At 39.1% G+C, this 13,153-nt stretch overlaps 1 protein-coding gene across 2 annotated transcripts in view; it reads right to left on the bottom strand.

Moving 5' to 3' along the window:
- The window catches only part of LOC127434730 (acyl-CoA dehydrogenase family member 11-like), an 85,474-nt gene that overhangs the window by 69,351 nt on the left and 2,970 nt on the right, over positions 1-13,153 (bottom strand). For both annotated transcript variants that reach the window (XM_051687672.1, XM_051687673.1), the window contains 6 exons: positions 11,317-11,442; positions 9,393-9,554; positions 9,066-9,230; positions 8,180-8,321; positions 1,283-1,404; positions 275-381 (listed from right to left, as the gene is read on the bottom strand). In XM_051687672.1, coding sequence (XP_051543632.1) covers positions 275-381; positions 1,283-1,404; positions 8,180-8,321; positions 9,066-9,230; positions 9,393-9,554; positions 11,317-11,442 — 824 coding nt within the window. The remainder of the gene's footprint in view (positions 1-274; positions 382-1,282; positions 1,405-8,179; positions 8,322-9,065; positions 9,231-9,392; positions 9,555-11,316; positions 11,443-13,153) is intronic.

The raw sequence follows: 13,153 nt of genomic DNA, 5'->3' as shown, positions 1-13,153 counted from the left end.
ACTTGACAATAAAGATACAAACAATAATTACATACCATGATTATATGGCAATACCACTTTTAATTACATCATTGGATTCTAAGAGAAACAATATTCCACCAGTACACACAGTATGTTCATCATTACAAAGAAAACTTAAATCTTAATCTTAAGAGTCTTTTTGGATGCTGGAAACCAAGAAATATACAGCAACAGAGGATTTGTCATGCAGGTACTGTTTTTGATGCTGATCTCAAGTGTACAGTAGATTATGATTATGATTGTGGTGTGGTACCTGAGGGCTATCTGTAGACCGAGTTCAGCTAAAGGTCCAACACTCTCTCCAAACTCAGCAGCGTTAGCAGAACTGGCATTGCCCAAGAGATGCCTTGCATAGATGCCCTTACACAGAGAGAGATAGAGAGAGAGAGAGAGAGACAGAGAGAGAATTACTATTACTGAATAACACTCAGCCCTTGTATGCTTCCTTTCCATCCTCTGTGTTCTGCATTTATATTTGTGTTTCTTCAGTCATTCAATATCACTCAAAAGAGCACAGCTGTAACAGACTTTCTCAGGTCTCTTTGTTAAGTGTCTGATTTCCTTTCAACTATGAAAACATTGTGAGCTGAAAGTTCAGTTGCATTTTATGTGGCTTTTAGTCCATGTCTCTTAGCTCTGAGGCCATCAAAATACTATTGTACTCCAAAAAAATCTTGCAAAATTAACTTATCAGCAGGAATGCATATAAAAAAACAGTCTTTTTCTTGCAGGTATAAAAAATTTAATGACTCATCTCACACACAGGTGCTAAAACACATTTTTGTGCAATAAAAATGCTCTCAAGAATGAAAATGTTCATTCCTCCTAAATGATTAATATCGTGTGGGTGAGAAATAGCTAAATATTTATGACCTTTTTTAATATAAATCTTCACTTTCACCTTTTGTTTTTGGTGATTTGCATTCTTCATGCATCACCACCTACTGGGAAGGGAGGAGAATTTATGACAAAAAGGACTTAAATATTGAGCTGTTTCTCACCAACAGCTATCATATCGCTTCTGAAGATATGGATTAAACAACTGGAGTCTTATGGATTACTTTTATGCTGCATTTAGGACCTTCAAAGCCATCATTCACTAGCATTGTATGGACCTACAGAGCGGAGATATTCTTCTAAAAATATTCGTGTGTGTTCTGCTGAAGAAAGAAAGTCATACACATCTGGGACAGCATGAGGTCAGAGTAAATGATGAGAGAATTTTAATTTTTGGGTGAAATATTTCTTTGAAGCTTAAAACCTGTGCAATTGCAGCCATTTTGAAAATGGCCATGGCAACGTAGACGTTTTGCTGAGGCAGAGAGTTTGGGATCCCTCGACAACGGCAGTAGATGGATATCAGGTCATCTGGACAGGGAATTCCTGTTGAAATAAAATGGATGGATGACCAGACAGTTTTTATGGATGATAAAACAGATAATAAAGCAAACAATAAAGAACTAAGGACAAAGGCATTACCCTGATTAAGCCAACTACACTCTTTAAAGGAATGTTCCGGGTTCAACACAAGTTAAGCTCAATCGACAGCATTTGTGGCATAATATTGATTACCACAAAAATGTATATCGACTTGTCCCTCCTTTTCTTTAAATAAAGCAATAATCTAGGTTACAGTGAGGCACTTTACAGCTCAAATAATGAGTTTTTATAGAAAATGTAATGTACTGTAAGAGCTTTTATAAAATTATAAGATGCACATTTATGGTTTTAAACCCTCCAAAAATTTGCCACATTCACTTCCATTGTAAGTGACTCACTGTAATCTCTGCTTTTTTTAAAGAAAAGGAGGGATGAGTGAAAATTAATTTTTGTGGTAATCAACATTATGCCACAAATGCTGTTGATTGAGCTTAAGTTGGAATATAATTTAAGCTCAGTCCACAACATTTGTGGCATAATGTTAATTACAACAAAAAATCATTTTGACTTAAATAAAAAAAATAAATAAAAAAAAATTGTGGTTACATTATGGAAGTGAATGGAACCAGTCCATTAACAGTAGAATACACACTGTTTTCAAAATATAGTCACAAAATTTAAAAATGTATGTGTGTCAGCATGATTTTAGTGTGATAAAAATCTTCTTAACATGTATAATGTTTACGTCTGTGGCTATACTTTTGAAACCATGAGTATTTTAATGTTTATGAACTGGCCCCATTAACTTCCATTGTAAGTGTCTAATTTTAACTGCAATTTTTGCTTTTTTAAATAAACAAGGGATGAGACAAATTTATTTTTTGTGTTAAACACCATTATATGATAAATGCTGACTGATAAATTTGTTAATTTGGATTTGGTTTGGATATGTGTTACCAGGATGGTGTGCCCATTAAAACACAATAAATCCAGCTCTTAATTCCATGATCATTTATTTTCTTGACAGCAGCATTGGAATCAAGCCATATAGTTGTATGGTATCTACAATAATCAATAAAAAACAATGAAACACCAATACAACAATATCATCAATTGATTACAAAATGCATCAATAATTATAAACAGTAAACATCATGAAAAACACATCACACTTCCCATGAATTGTAATTTATAAGAAATCCAAAAAGCATAATACATTTCATTGATACTACAGCTTACCAAAAAAAATGACATTTCAACCATCTAAATACTATAAACAGTACCCGCTGACAGACTGCATGGATGAAAACTCACACATAGCATTTCAGAATTGCATATGAACTAGTTTAGGAAACAATAGCATCAATAAACTATGGATATAGAAAACTAAATGTAATGAACTTACAAAGTCAAGCACACAACAACTCTATAGGAAATCTCTCACGAAGGAAGGGATGAGAGGAGAATCTCCTTCAGCGAACATGCTGCTCACATGCACACACCAAACGTGGATTTAATTTTTTTGACCGGATGGATATAATGTTTTCCACCAATAAGAATTTCAGCAACCCTTATCTTGCCATCAGAACTTGGCAAGATCTTTGTAACAGTCCCAGTAGGCCAAAATCCATGGAGTTGGGGACCAACAACCATAACTACAGCAGCACATGAAATTGGATTCCCATCATAGCTTTGAAGACAAGGAAGATAATCGTTGATGAAACTTGACCAAAATCTGTCAGCAAGAACCTGGCTGTGCCTCCACTTTCTGCATGTAAGAAGTTCAGAATCCGCATACATCACTTGTGGAAGAGAAGCATCTCGCCACCCCATCAAGTGTATTTTGAGTTATTGGATCGGTGTCAGAAACGTTGGCTAACACATATCTGAGAGGTTTAGCATCTCCTCCACTTCAACAAGCACGGTACGTAGGACTTCCTCTGTAAGTACTTGTGTACCCAATGTCACTCACAAGGCAGCTTTAATAGATCTTACTTCTCTCTCCCAGCAACCTCCAAAATGTAGGGAATATGGAGGATTAAAGGTTAATTGAATCTGCTGTTGGGCAAGCATTTCCTGAAGGGTAGGACTAAGTTGACTGAAGGCCTCTCTGAGCTCTCTTTCTTCTCCACGAAAATTAGTCCCCTGATCAGATACAAGTTCATAAGGACGACCTCTACGTGCTATAACGTGCTGGAGGGCCAGTAAGAAACTATCCGTATCCAGACCGGATAGAAGCTCTAGGTGAATGCATCATGTTGTCTGGCAATTTAAAAAGAAGGAACCACCTCTTCTTATGCCTACGGCCTACACTGATGCTGAAAGGGCCAAAGCAATCCATTCCTGTCAACCAGAAGGGGGGCTTATAAAAGGCGGAGTCTTGAAGGAGGAAGATCAGCCATCTTAGGAACTGAGGGAGAACCTTTCCACCTACGGCACTCGTGGCATGATCGTTGGACTGTCTTCACTGCCTGCCATCCACGCAAAACCCAGTACTTCCCTCGGAGTTGGACAAAAACTCTTTGTGGTCCTGGGTGACATAAGGTTGAATCCAAATCTGCAATCAGAAGCTCTGTAATTGGTTTCTTAAGGTCCAAAACAATTGGGTGGATAGTTTCTGGCTCCAGGTCTTCACTATAACGGAGGCGACCCCCCACTTTAATAAGACATGTAACAGTGTCATACTCAGGTGCCAATTCAGCAAGACGACTTTGTGGTGAAACATCCTTACCAACTTTGAGTAGCTTGTACTCCTCAGGAAAATCTTCTTCCTGTGCTTGACGAAGAAATAGCTCTGCTTGATTATAACTGAGCTCATTTTCTAATGTTGAGTCCAACGAAACGTTCTCAATGGTTTATGCAACTAGTTCTGACCAGGTGCTGAATTGAGAATAATCAATCTTGGAAGAGCTCACTGAAACTTGTGCCTGGCCACAAAAAAGGGGTTTTCACAATTCCACTGCCACATCATCAGAAGATAAAGTTGGATATTTTGGCCAATGGTGAGGAGGTGAGGAAAGGAAAGGGGGTCCTTGAAACCAATGACTAGTGGGAGATAACTCTTCCAGTCTTTTTCTCCTGGTAATGTCATCTGCTGGATTATTTCCAGTGTCCACATATCTCCACTGTTCTGGAATAGTATAATCCAAGATCTCTATGATGCGATTAGCCATGAACACCTTATACCAGCAAGAATCAGAGCAGATCCAGGTCAGTATTGTAGTCGAATCGGACCAGAGTGTATCTCTATGAATGGGCACAGAAAGTTCCTTTTGTAGAAGATTCACTAACTGAGATCCAAACAAGGCAGCACACAATTCTAAGCGTGGAATAGAGATGGTCTTCTTTGGTGCTACTCTAGATCGAGCCATAACAAGGGAGATGAGAACTTCATGGCCATCTGAAAGACTTCAGAATTTTCAGCCGATAGGCTTTGAACAGGTCTCTGGAGTGCGTAGATAGCACAAGAACTAGATGTTGTGCCAAATGGTAAAACTTGCCATTCATAAACCTCTTGTGGGGCATTTCTAGTCTTATTCCGCCACAGAAAGCATAACAAAGGCCTATCAGATGGCAACAAGCGAACCTGATGGAACATGGCTCGAATATCCCCACTGATTGCAATTTGGTGCTCTCTGAAATGAAGAAGAACTCCTAGTAAGAAAGGACCTATGGTAGGGCCAGGTAACAGATAAGAATTCAGGCTTTCACTCTGGTATTGGTAGGAGCAGTCAAATACTAAATGATGTTTACCATTATGTTCCACTAGGTGGTGTGGAATATACCAATATTAATCAGAGAGAGCAATTTCTCTTGGAGTCAACTTCTTTACGTATCCAGCTTCCACAAGCTTTTGAATTTATTGATCATATATTGCTGCACGTGCTGGATTTTTTGCAAGCTGGTGCTCTGTACGGCGCAATGCTGGCATTACTGCTTGCTGGGGAACACTCAGTCTAGGTGCGTGTTTGGCTCTAAGTAGTGGAGTAGGATATCTTATAACACCATTGATCTCTTGGCGTTCTGTTTTCAGCTCGAGGCACTCAAAAGCCTCTTGGTCTTGCCTTGACCGTAAAGCAGCTCTTGAAATCTGGGAATATGGGAAGACATCGATTTGCCACAACCTTTCTACAACCTTCTGCAACCGGTCCTTGGTAGAAGAGGCTAAGAAGTGACACTGGGAAGTAGAACGGATCTCTTCCATCAAAGAAGTGGGTCCCTGCAGTGCCCATCCTAGACGAGTATGCAGTGCAGCTGGGCTTCCGGGAGGACCAAATATTAGTTGTTCAGCAGAACATAGAAGGTGAGGGTGATCTGCTCCCACTAATAACATGGGCTTAACCCTGTGGAATTCTTCAAGAGGAATACCTCTGAGATGCTGGTAACATCTTTGGAGAGTAAGCACAGGATAAGTCTGTTCAGGTATATCCAACATCTTGGCAGTGAATGCAGTCCTAATCTGATATATCCTCTGCTTAAAGGACACTGGAGAGATTGAAAATGTGACATCTGAACCCTCAATTTCTTCGGAACCCTGACTGTCCACAGTATCACGGCCACGCCATTCAGGCCCAACATCTCTGCAGCAGAGAAGAGGAGCATAGTTCTATCTGAACCATCTTCGAGGATGGCATAAGTCTCCAAAGCCTTTCCCTGGAGACTCAGAATAACTTTCACCACCTTTAAGAGCACAGAATTAAGGACAATTAGATAGAAAACCCCAGAGTCAGGTTTATGAAAATTTACCTCATGTAAGATTCATCACTTCCCATGAATTGTAATTTATAAGAAATCCAAAAAGTATAATAAATTTCACTGATACTACAGCTTACCAAAAAAAAATGACATTTCAACCATCTAAATACTATAAACAGTACCCGCTGACAGACTGCATGGATGAAAACTCACACATAGCATTTCAGAATTGCATATGAACTAGTTTAGGAAACAATAGCATCAATAAACTATGGATAAACAAAAACATAGAAAATTAAAAGTAATGAACTTACAAAGTCAAGCACACAACAACTCTATAGGAAATCTCTCACGAAGGAAGGGACGAGAGGAGAATCTCCTTCAGCGAACATGCTGCTCACATGCAAACACCAAACGTGGATTTAATTATTATTTGCTATAGCTGATAGGATGGTTCCTCACAAGACACACTGTCATCTGATCAGGTGAGAATTCTCAACACTGACATTTGTGCCTAACTTGCATTAAACACAAAACATTACTTCAACTCTACAGAAATTCCTGTCCTCTCTCTAATTGCTCTGTGAAATAAAAATAAAAAATATATTATAATAATAATAATATTAAAGAGGTCATGACATGCTCTTTTTTTTTTTTTTAAATAATTGTATTATCTTCCCTGAGGTCCACTTATAATGTTAGTATAGTTTTTTTTTTTTTTTTGTTGCACCAAAACAGTCATAATTTAGTCATATACTGTATAATAATATTCCACTCTGTCTCTGGCCCTCTGTCTAAAAGCTTGGTTTCAAGCTCTCAATCCCTTTAAGACTTCAGTGTAAATGCCCACTGTTATGATTGGCTAACACTGTGCAGTCCCTCAAATATAGCTGTATTTAGAAGAAAATGAACAAGCTTCACATTATAATTTATAAAACTACATTTCAGGGTTAATGCATAATGTACACCCTGAATATATTAAAATGTTCACTTAAGCAGCACCACAAACTATCAAACAGCCATGACATATGAAATATTCATGAATTAAATTGTTTACTTACGTTGTTGCGGTCCAATGTTTTAACTGCCCCATCTTTCAATAACAGATTCTTTGCAAAGCTTGAATCATATTGTGACTGGTTTACAAGCAATCCACTCTGATCTGAGCCAAAAACATACAATCTACGCTGAAAAGTTCTAAATACGCAAATGTGATGTTGGGCGCTTCAACTGGCTTCAACAGGCCAAAACAGAGACGCTGGTCTTCACAGGAGCAACATCTAACATCTTCAGTGTTTGTTTACACACAGAACGGCATGTGTTTCTCCCAGTCAGTGGCCACAGCAGAATGAGACGCGTTTTTAAAAGTTGCGAATGTACCGCTCTTAAAACGCAGCACAAATCGCCGGAAACACATCAAAAAGATCAAAGACGTCCATAAGGTGCATGTTTACAAAAGACTAACAATTAAAATTAGCACAGATGGGTGCAAACATGGTCCAGGAAGCCTGCAAAGCAGCACAACAGCAAGAGAGCAAACAAACAGCAAGATGAAACAGAATGGGGGTCTCCTTTTTAGAGTTATAACTTGACGTGGCGTCTTTTAAAAGTGGCGCGAGATGTATGATAACGGTCAAAGCCATTCATCTAGTGCAGATTTATATAGAAAAACATTCAAATCCAGATAGGCACATGAAGGTGTCCTGTGTAAGTCCCCTTTGCTGGAGATGAATCTCTTATGACAGGCCCCCTCTCCTTTTCAGCTGTGACTGACTGTGAGCACCAGTTGGCAGGGCCAAGGCTGCAATGATGAAAAATAAGCGTTGATGTCTTGCTGAAAAGGTAATCATATGCAGATGTATTTGGTCCTTATGATGTCACAAGTTTCACAAATTCCAAACGTCCCGTTTCTGGAGCCTGGTTTAAATAAATGCTCTTTTTCTCTTATGGAGGAATTTTTCAGTTCTGAAACTTACAGTATGTTTTTATAGTACAATGACCTCCTATATGTCAAAAGATCAAGGAAGATTTGATTCCTCATGTCATAACCCCTTTAAAATATGAAAACAAAGAGATGCCCCACCCTCTACTCCTGTGACTCCGCCCATTGTGCTGATGACTTTGTAGTGACTAGGCCAATAGTGTGGCATCAGGAAATAGGCCAAGTCTGCAATAGGCTGTCCGGTAGTGGACAGTTCCCAGTCCAGCACAGCCACCACGCGAGCCTGCAGAGAGACAAAAAAGCCCCTCAGGACATTCAGATGTGCCAACAGATAAGATTAATTATTTTATGGGAGGTGCTGAGGCTTTTGGTTTTAGTGACATAAACACAATGGTATATCAATTACTCAACAATTTACTAATAGAGAGGAAATAGAGTTTAATGAGCTTATTAAGAAATTTCAGATAAAATCAGGGGTTAATTAAGAAATTGCTCTGCCAGTCGGTTGTGAAACACTTGATCTTTACAATTTTCTCTGTAATAAATCATTCACTGACAGAAGGGTAACCTGGAAAAGCCGCAAGTCTATGATTAACTTCAGGAAGGTAATGTCACTGTAATAAAGACAGCTTTCACTTTACATTAAAGTTGATTTTCAAAACCCTACAGAGGAATGGACCAAGTGCATCCAAACCTGTATGACTTTCTTCCATTGAATACAAAAAGAGATGTCCGGCAGAATGTTAGTCTCAGACACCATTCACTTTCATTTTTTTTTTTCCCTATACAATGTAAGTGAATGGTGACTGAGATTAACATTCTGCCGGACATCTCTTTTTGTGTTCAATGGAAGAAAGTCATACAGGTTTGGAACAACATGAGGGTGAGTAAATCAAAACAGAATTTTAAATGAACTCATTCATCTCATTCATTTGGTGAAAAACTATAGCAACTATAGCAAGTAAATCTTGCAAGTATTCTGTCATACTGTATGTTTAGCTATTAGTTAATTGTGATGTGTAAATACCTCCGTAGGGTGAAATATCAGGTTGTCAATTCGAAAATCCCCATGAACAAGGGTCACTTCATTGTCACTGGTTGGCAGGTTGTGGCTCAGCCAATCAGCAAGTTTCTCCATGGCCGGTATATCTTTATGGGCAGAGGCTTTGTACTGCTTGGTCCAGGTGGATACCTAAAATCAAAAATAACCTCTCATAGCTTGAACATTGTTTTCATTATGGGTCAAAACATGGGTCACCATAGCTTTAGAGTATAATAACAGCCAGCTTGTCAGAACAAGTTTGTAAGTTCATAATTTCAGAAAAAAAAAAAAATAAATACTTCATTATCTTACCTGTCTCTTACAATATCCCACCCCCTTCCCATATCCCAGGAGGCAAAGTGTACCGATGTCCAGAGAATGAAGTTTGGCTAACGTCTCCACTGCAGCCACATACAGAGCCCCTCGTTCTGCCACACTGACCCCTGGGAGCCTCAGGTCTCTGAATATACGTCCCTGTGTGTTCACAAACACACACACATAAAGTACATTATCATCCTCCCTCTATTCACATCCCATCAATAACTAATATTGATGATCTAATTTTAATTCTTATAGATAGATTAGACGGACGTACGGACTGACCGACAGACAGATAGATAAATAGAGACATAGATAGAGAGATAGACAGATTTCTTAAAGCAATAGTTCACCCACAAAAAAAACAAAAAACAAACTCTAATACACATACACATAAAGTCATACACATCTGGGATGGCATGAGGGTGAGTAAATATCACATCTGGGATGGCATGAGGGTGAGTAAATAACTCACCCTCATGCCATCCCAGATGTGTATGACTATTTTTCTTCTGCAGAACACAAATAAATTACAAAAGTAATCCATGAGACTCCAGTGGTTAAATCCATATCTTCTGAAGTTATATGATAGATGTGGGTGAGAAAAAGATCAATATGCAAGTCCTTTTTTACTATAAATCTCCACTTTCACTTTCACATTCTTGTTTTGTTTTTGGTGATTCACGTTTGTCATGCATATCATGACTTACTTGATTTATATTACAAAAGGACTTAAATATTGATCTGTTTCTCACCCACACCTACTATATTGCTTCTGAATCTATGGATTTAATATGAATGTATGCTGCCTTTATGTCCTTTTTGTAGGTTCAAAGTTTTGGTCACCATTCACTTGTATTGTGAGGACCTACAGAGCTGAAATGTTCTACAAATCTTCATTTGTGTTTTGCAGAAGAAAGAAAGTCATACACATCTGGGATGACATAAAAGTGAGTAAACAATGAGAGAATTGTAATTTTAAACTATCCCTTTAATATCCAATGCATATGCACTCTCTGTGATTTTCTTTTTTCTTTACATTTTATATTGTTTCTTGCTCTTGCTTTTCTATTGCAGTTTAATGTTATGTTGTGTGCTGTATCGTCTTCTCAAATTATAGATAAGTGGTGTCTCCATTTCTAGGCCATAGGCCACTTATAATAACAATTGTTGAATTTGTGCTGGTCAGACCAAGTAAGGCTAAGCATCCCCAAAGACACAACAAAGATTATTCAATAAACTCTGCTCATGTTTTTCACCACTTTGTCTCCTACCTCCTGCATTTCCATGACAAAGAGTTGTTGACTAACTTTGATTATAAAACAAAAATGCATAGATCCAACATACCGATGAGGGAGAAAAAATAATCATGACTGCCCCCTTCTGGCTGAGTTTGTGATTTTTAACTGCTTGAGCAGGAGATATAGGGATAGTTCACCCAAAAATAAAAAATAGCTCATCATTTAGTCACCCTAATGTCATTCCAAACACGGATGATTTTCTCTCTTTTGCGGAGCACAAAAGGAGATGTTAGGCAGTATGTTATATCTCAGTCACCATTCACTTTCATTGCATCTTTTTTTTCCCATGCAATGAAAGTGAATGGCGACTGAGACTGTCACTTTGGATAACATCTCCTTTTGTGCTCCATGGGAGAAAGAAAGTCATATGGGTTTGGAACAACATGAGGGTGGGTAAATGATGGCAGAATTTACATTTTTGGATCATTTATATATGAAAGAGAGTGCTGTTGAGATAAAGGTGAAAGTAGCACCTGACCATAATGGTAGAATTGATAGATGACATTGAGAAATTTGCACTCAATCTTGCTATATTAATCCCAGACATGGTGCAACATTGAAACTATATGCATTTAATAATAAATCAAAGTAGTGTAACACCAAATGGCTTTAAGTACCTGTACATGCTCCATGATGTAGAAGTCTGTGCCAATGACACGAGTATCTGTGCAGTAGAGCAGAGGATGAGGAACAGGAAAGCCAACAGAGTGCAGGGCCTTCTGCACTGTATACTCTCTATCCAACTACATTCACAAACACACAATACACAAATGAATGAATATACACAATATAGGAATATATCTGCAATATACAGTGCATCCGGAAAGTATTCACAGCACTTCACTTTTTCCACATTTTGTTATGTTGCAGCCTTATTCCAAAATGGATTAAATTCATTATTTTCCTCAGAATTCTACAAACAATACCCTATAATGACAACATGAAAGAAGTTTGTTTGAAATCTTTGCAAATGTATTAAAAATAAAAAACGAAAAAAAATCACATGTACATAAGTATTCACAGCCTTTGCCATGACACTCAAAATTGAGCTCAGGTGCATCCTGTTTCCACTGATCATCCTTGAGGTGTTTCTACAACTTGATTGGAGTCCACCTGTGGTAAATTCAGTTGATTGGACATGATTTGGAAAGGCACACACCTGTCTATATAAGGTCCCACAGTTAACAGTGCATGTCAGAGCACAAACCAAGCCATGAAGTCCAAGGAATTGTCTGTAGACCTCCGAGACAGGATTGTATTGAGGCACAGATCTGGGGAAGGGTACAGAAAAATTTCTGCAGCATTGAAGGTCCCAATGAGCACAGTGGCCTCCATCATCTGTAAATGGAAGAAGTTTGGAACCACCAGGACTCTTCCTAGAGCTGGCCGGCTCGCCAAACTGAGCGACTGGGGGAGAAGGGCCTTAGTCAGGGAGGTGACCAAGAACACGATGGTCACTCTGACAGAGCACCAGCGTTTCTCTGTGGAGAGAGGAGAACCTTCCAGAAGAACAACCATCTCTGCAGCACTCCACCAATCAGGCCTGTATGGTAGAGTGGCCAGAAGGAAGCCACTCCTCAGTAAGAGGCACATGACAGCCCGCCTGGAGTTTGCCAAAAGGCACCTGAAGGACTCTCAGACCGTGAGAAACAAAGATTGAACTCTTTGGCCTGAATGGCAAGCGTCATGTCTGGAGGAAACCAGGCACCGCTCATCACCTGGCCAATACTATCCCTACAGTGAAGCATGGTGGTGGCAGCATCATGCTGTGGGGATGTTTTTCAGCGGCAGGAACTGGGAGACTAGTCAGGATCGAGGGAAAGATGAATGCAGCAATGTACAGAGACATCCTTGATGAAAACCTCTGGACCTCAGACTGGGGCGAAGGTTCATCTTCCAACAGGACAACGACCCTAAGCACACAGCCAAGATAACAAAGGAGCGGCTACGGGACAACTCTGTGAATGTCCTTGAGTGGCCCAGCCAGAGCCCAGACTTGAACCCGATTGAACATCTCTGGAGAGATCTGAAAATGGCTGTGCACCGACGCTCCCCATCCAACCTGATGGAGCTTGAGGTCCTGCAAAGAAGAATGGGAGAAACTGCCCAAAAATAGGTATGCCAAGCTTGTAGCATCATACTCAAAAAGGCTTGAGGCTGTAATTGGTGCCAAAGGTGCTTCAACAAAGTATTGAGCAAAGGCTGTGAATACTTATGTACATGTGTGGTGGTGTGTGTGTGTGCTGCTTTTTTTTTTTTTTTTATAAATTTGCAAAGCTTTCAAACAAACTTCTTTTACGTTGTCATTATGGGGTATTGTTTGTAGAATTGTGAGGAAAATGGCTGTAACATAACAAAATGTGGAAAAAGTGAAGTGCTGTGAATACTTTCCGGATGCACTGTAGGTATTTTGACCAATTTCCAATCGGCAATAATTACTTTTGTCAAAGTTAA

This window comes from Myxocyprinus asiaticus, chromosome 44, assembly GCF_019703515.2.
Source record: "Myxocyprinus asiaticus isolate MX2 ecotype Aquarium Trade chromosome 44, UBuf_Myxa_2, whole genome shotgun sequence".
NCBI lineage: Eukaryota > Metazoa > Chordata > Actinopteri > Cypriniformes > Catostomidae > Myxocyprinus > Myxocyprinus asiaticus.
The sequence above is the reverse complement of the archived record's forward strand: the minus strand, read 5'-3'. Positions and strand labels throughout refer to the sequence as shown.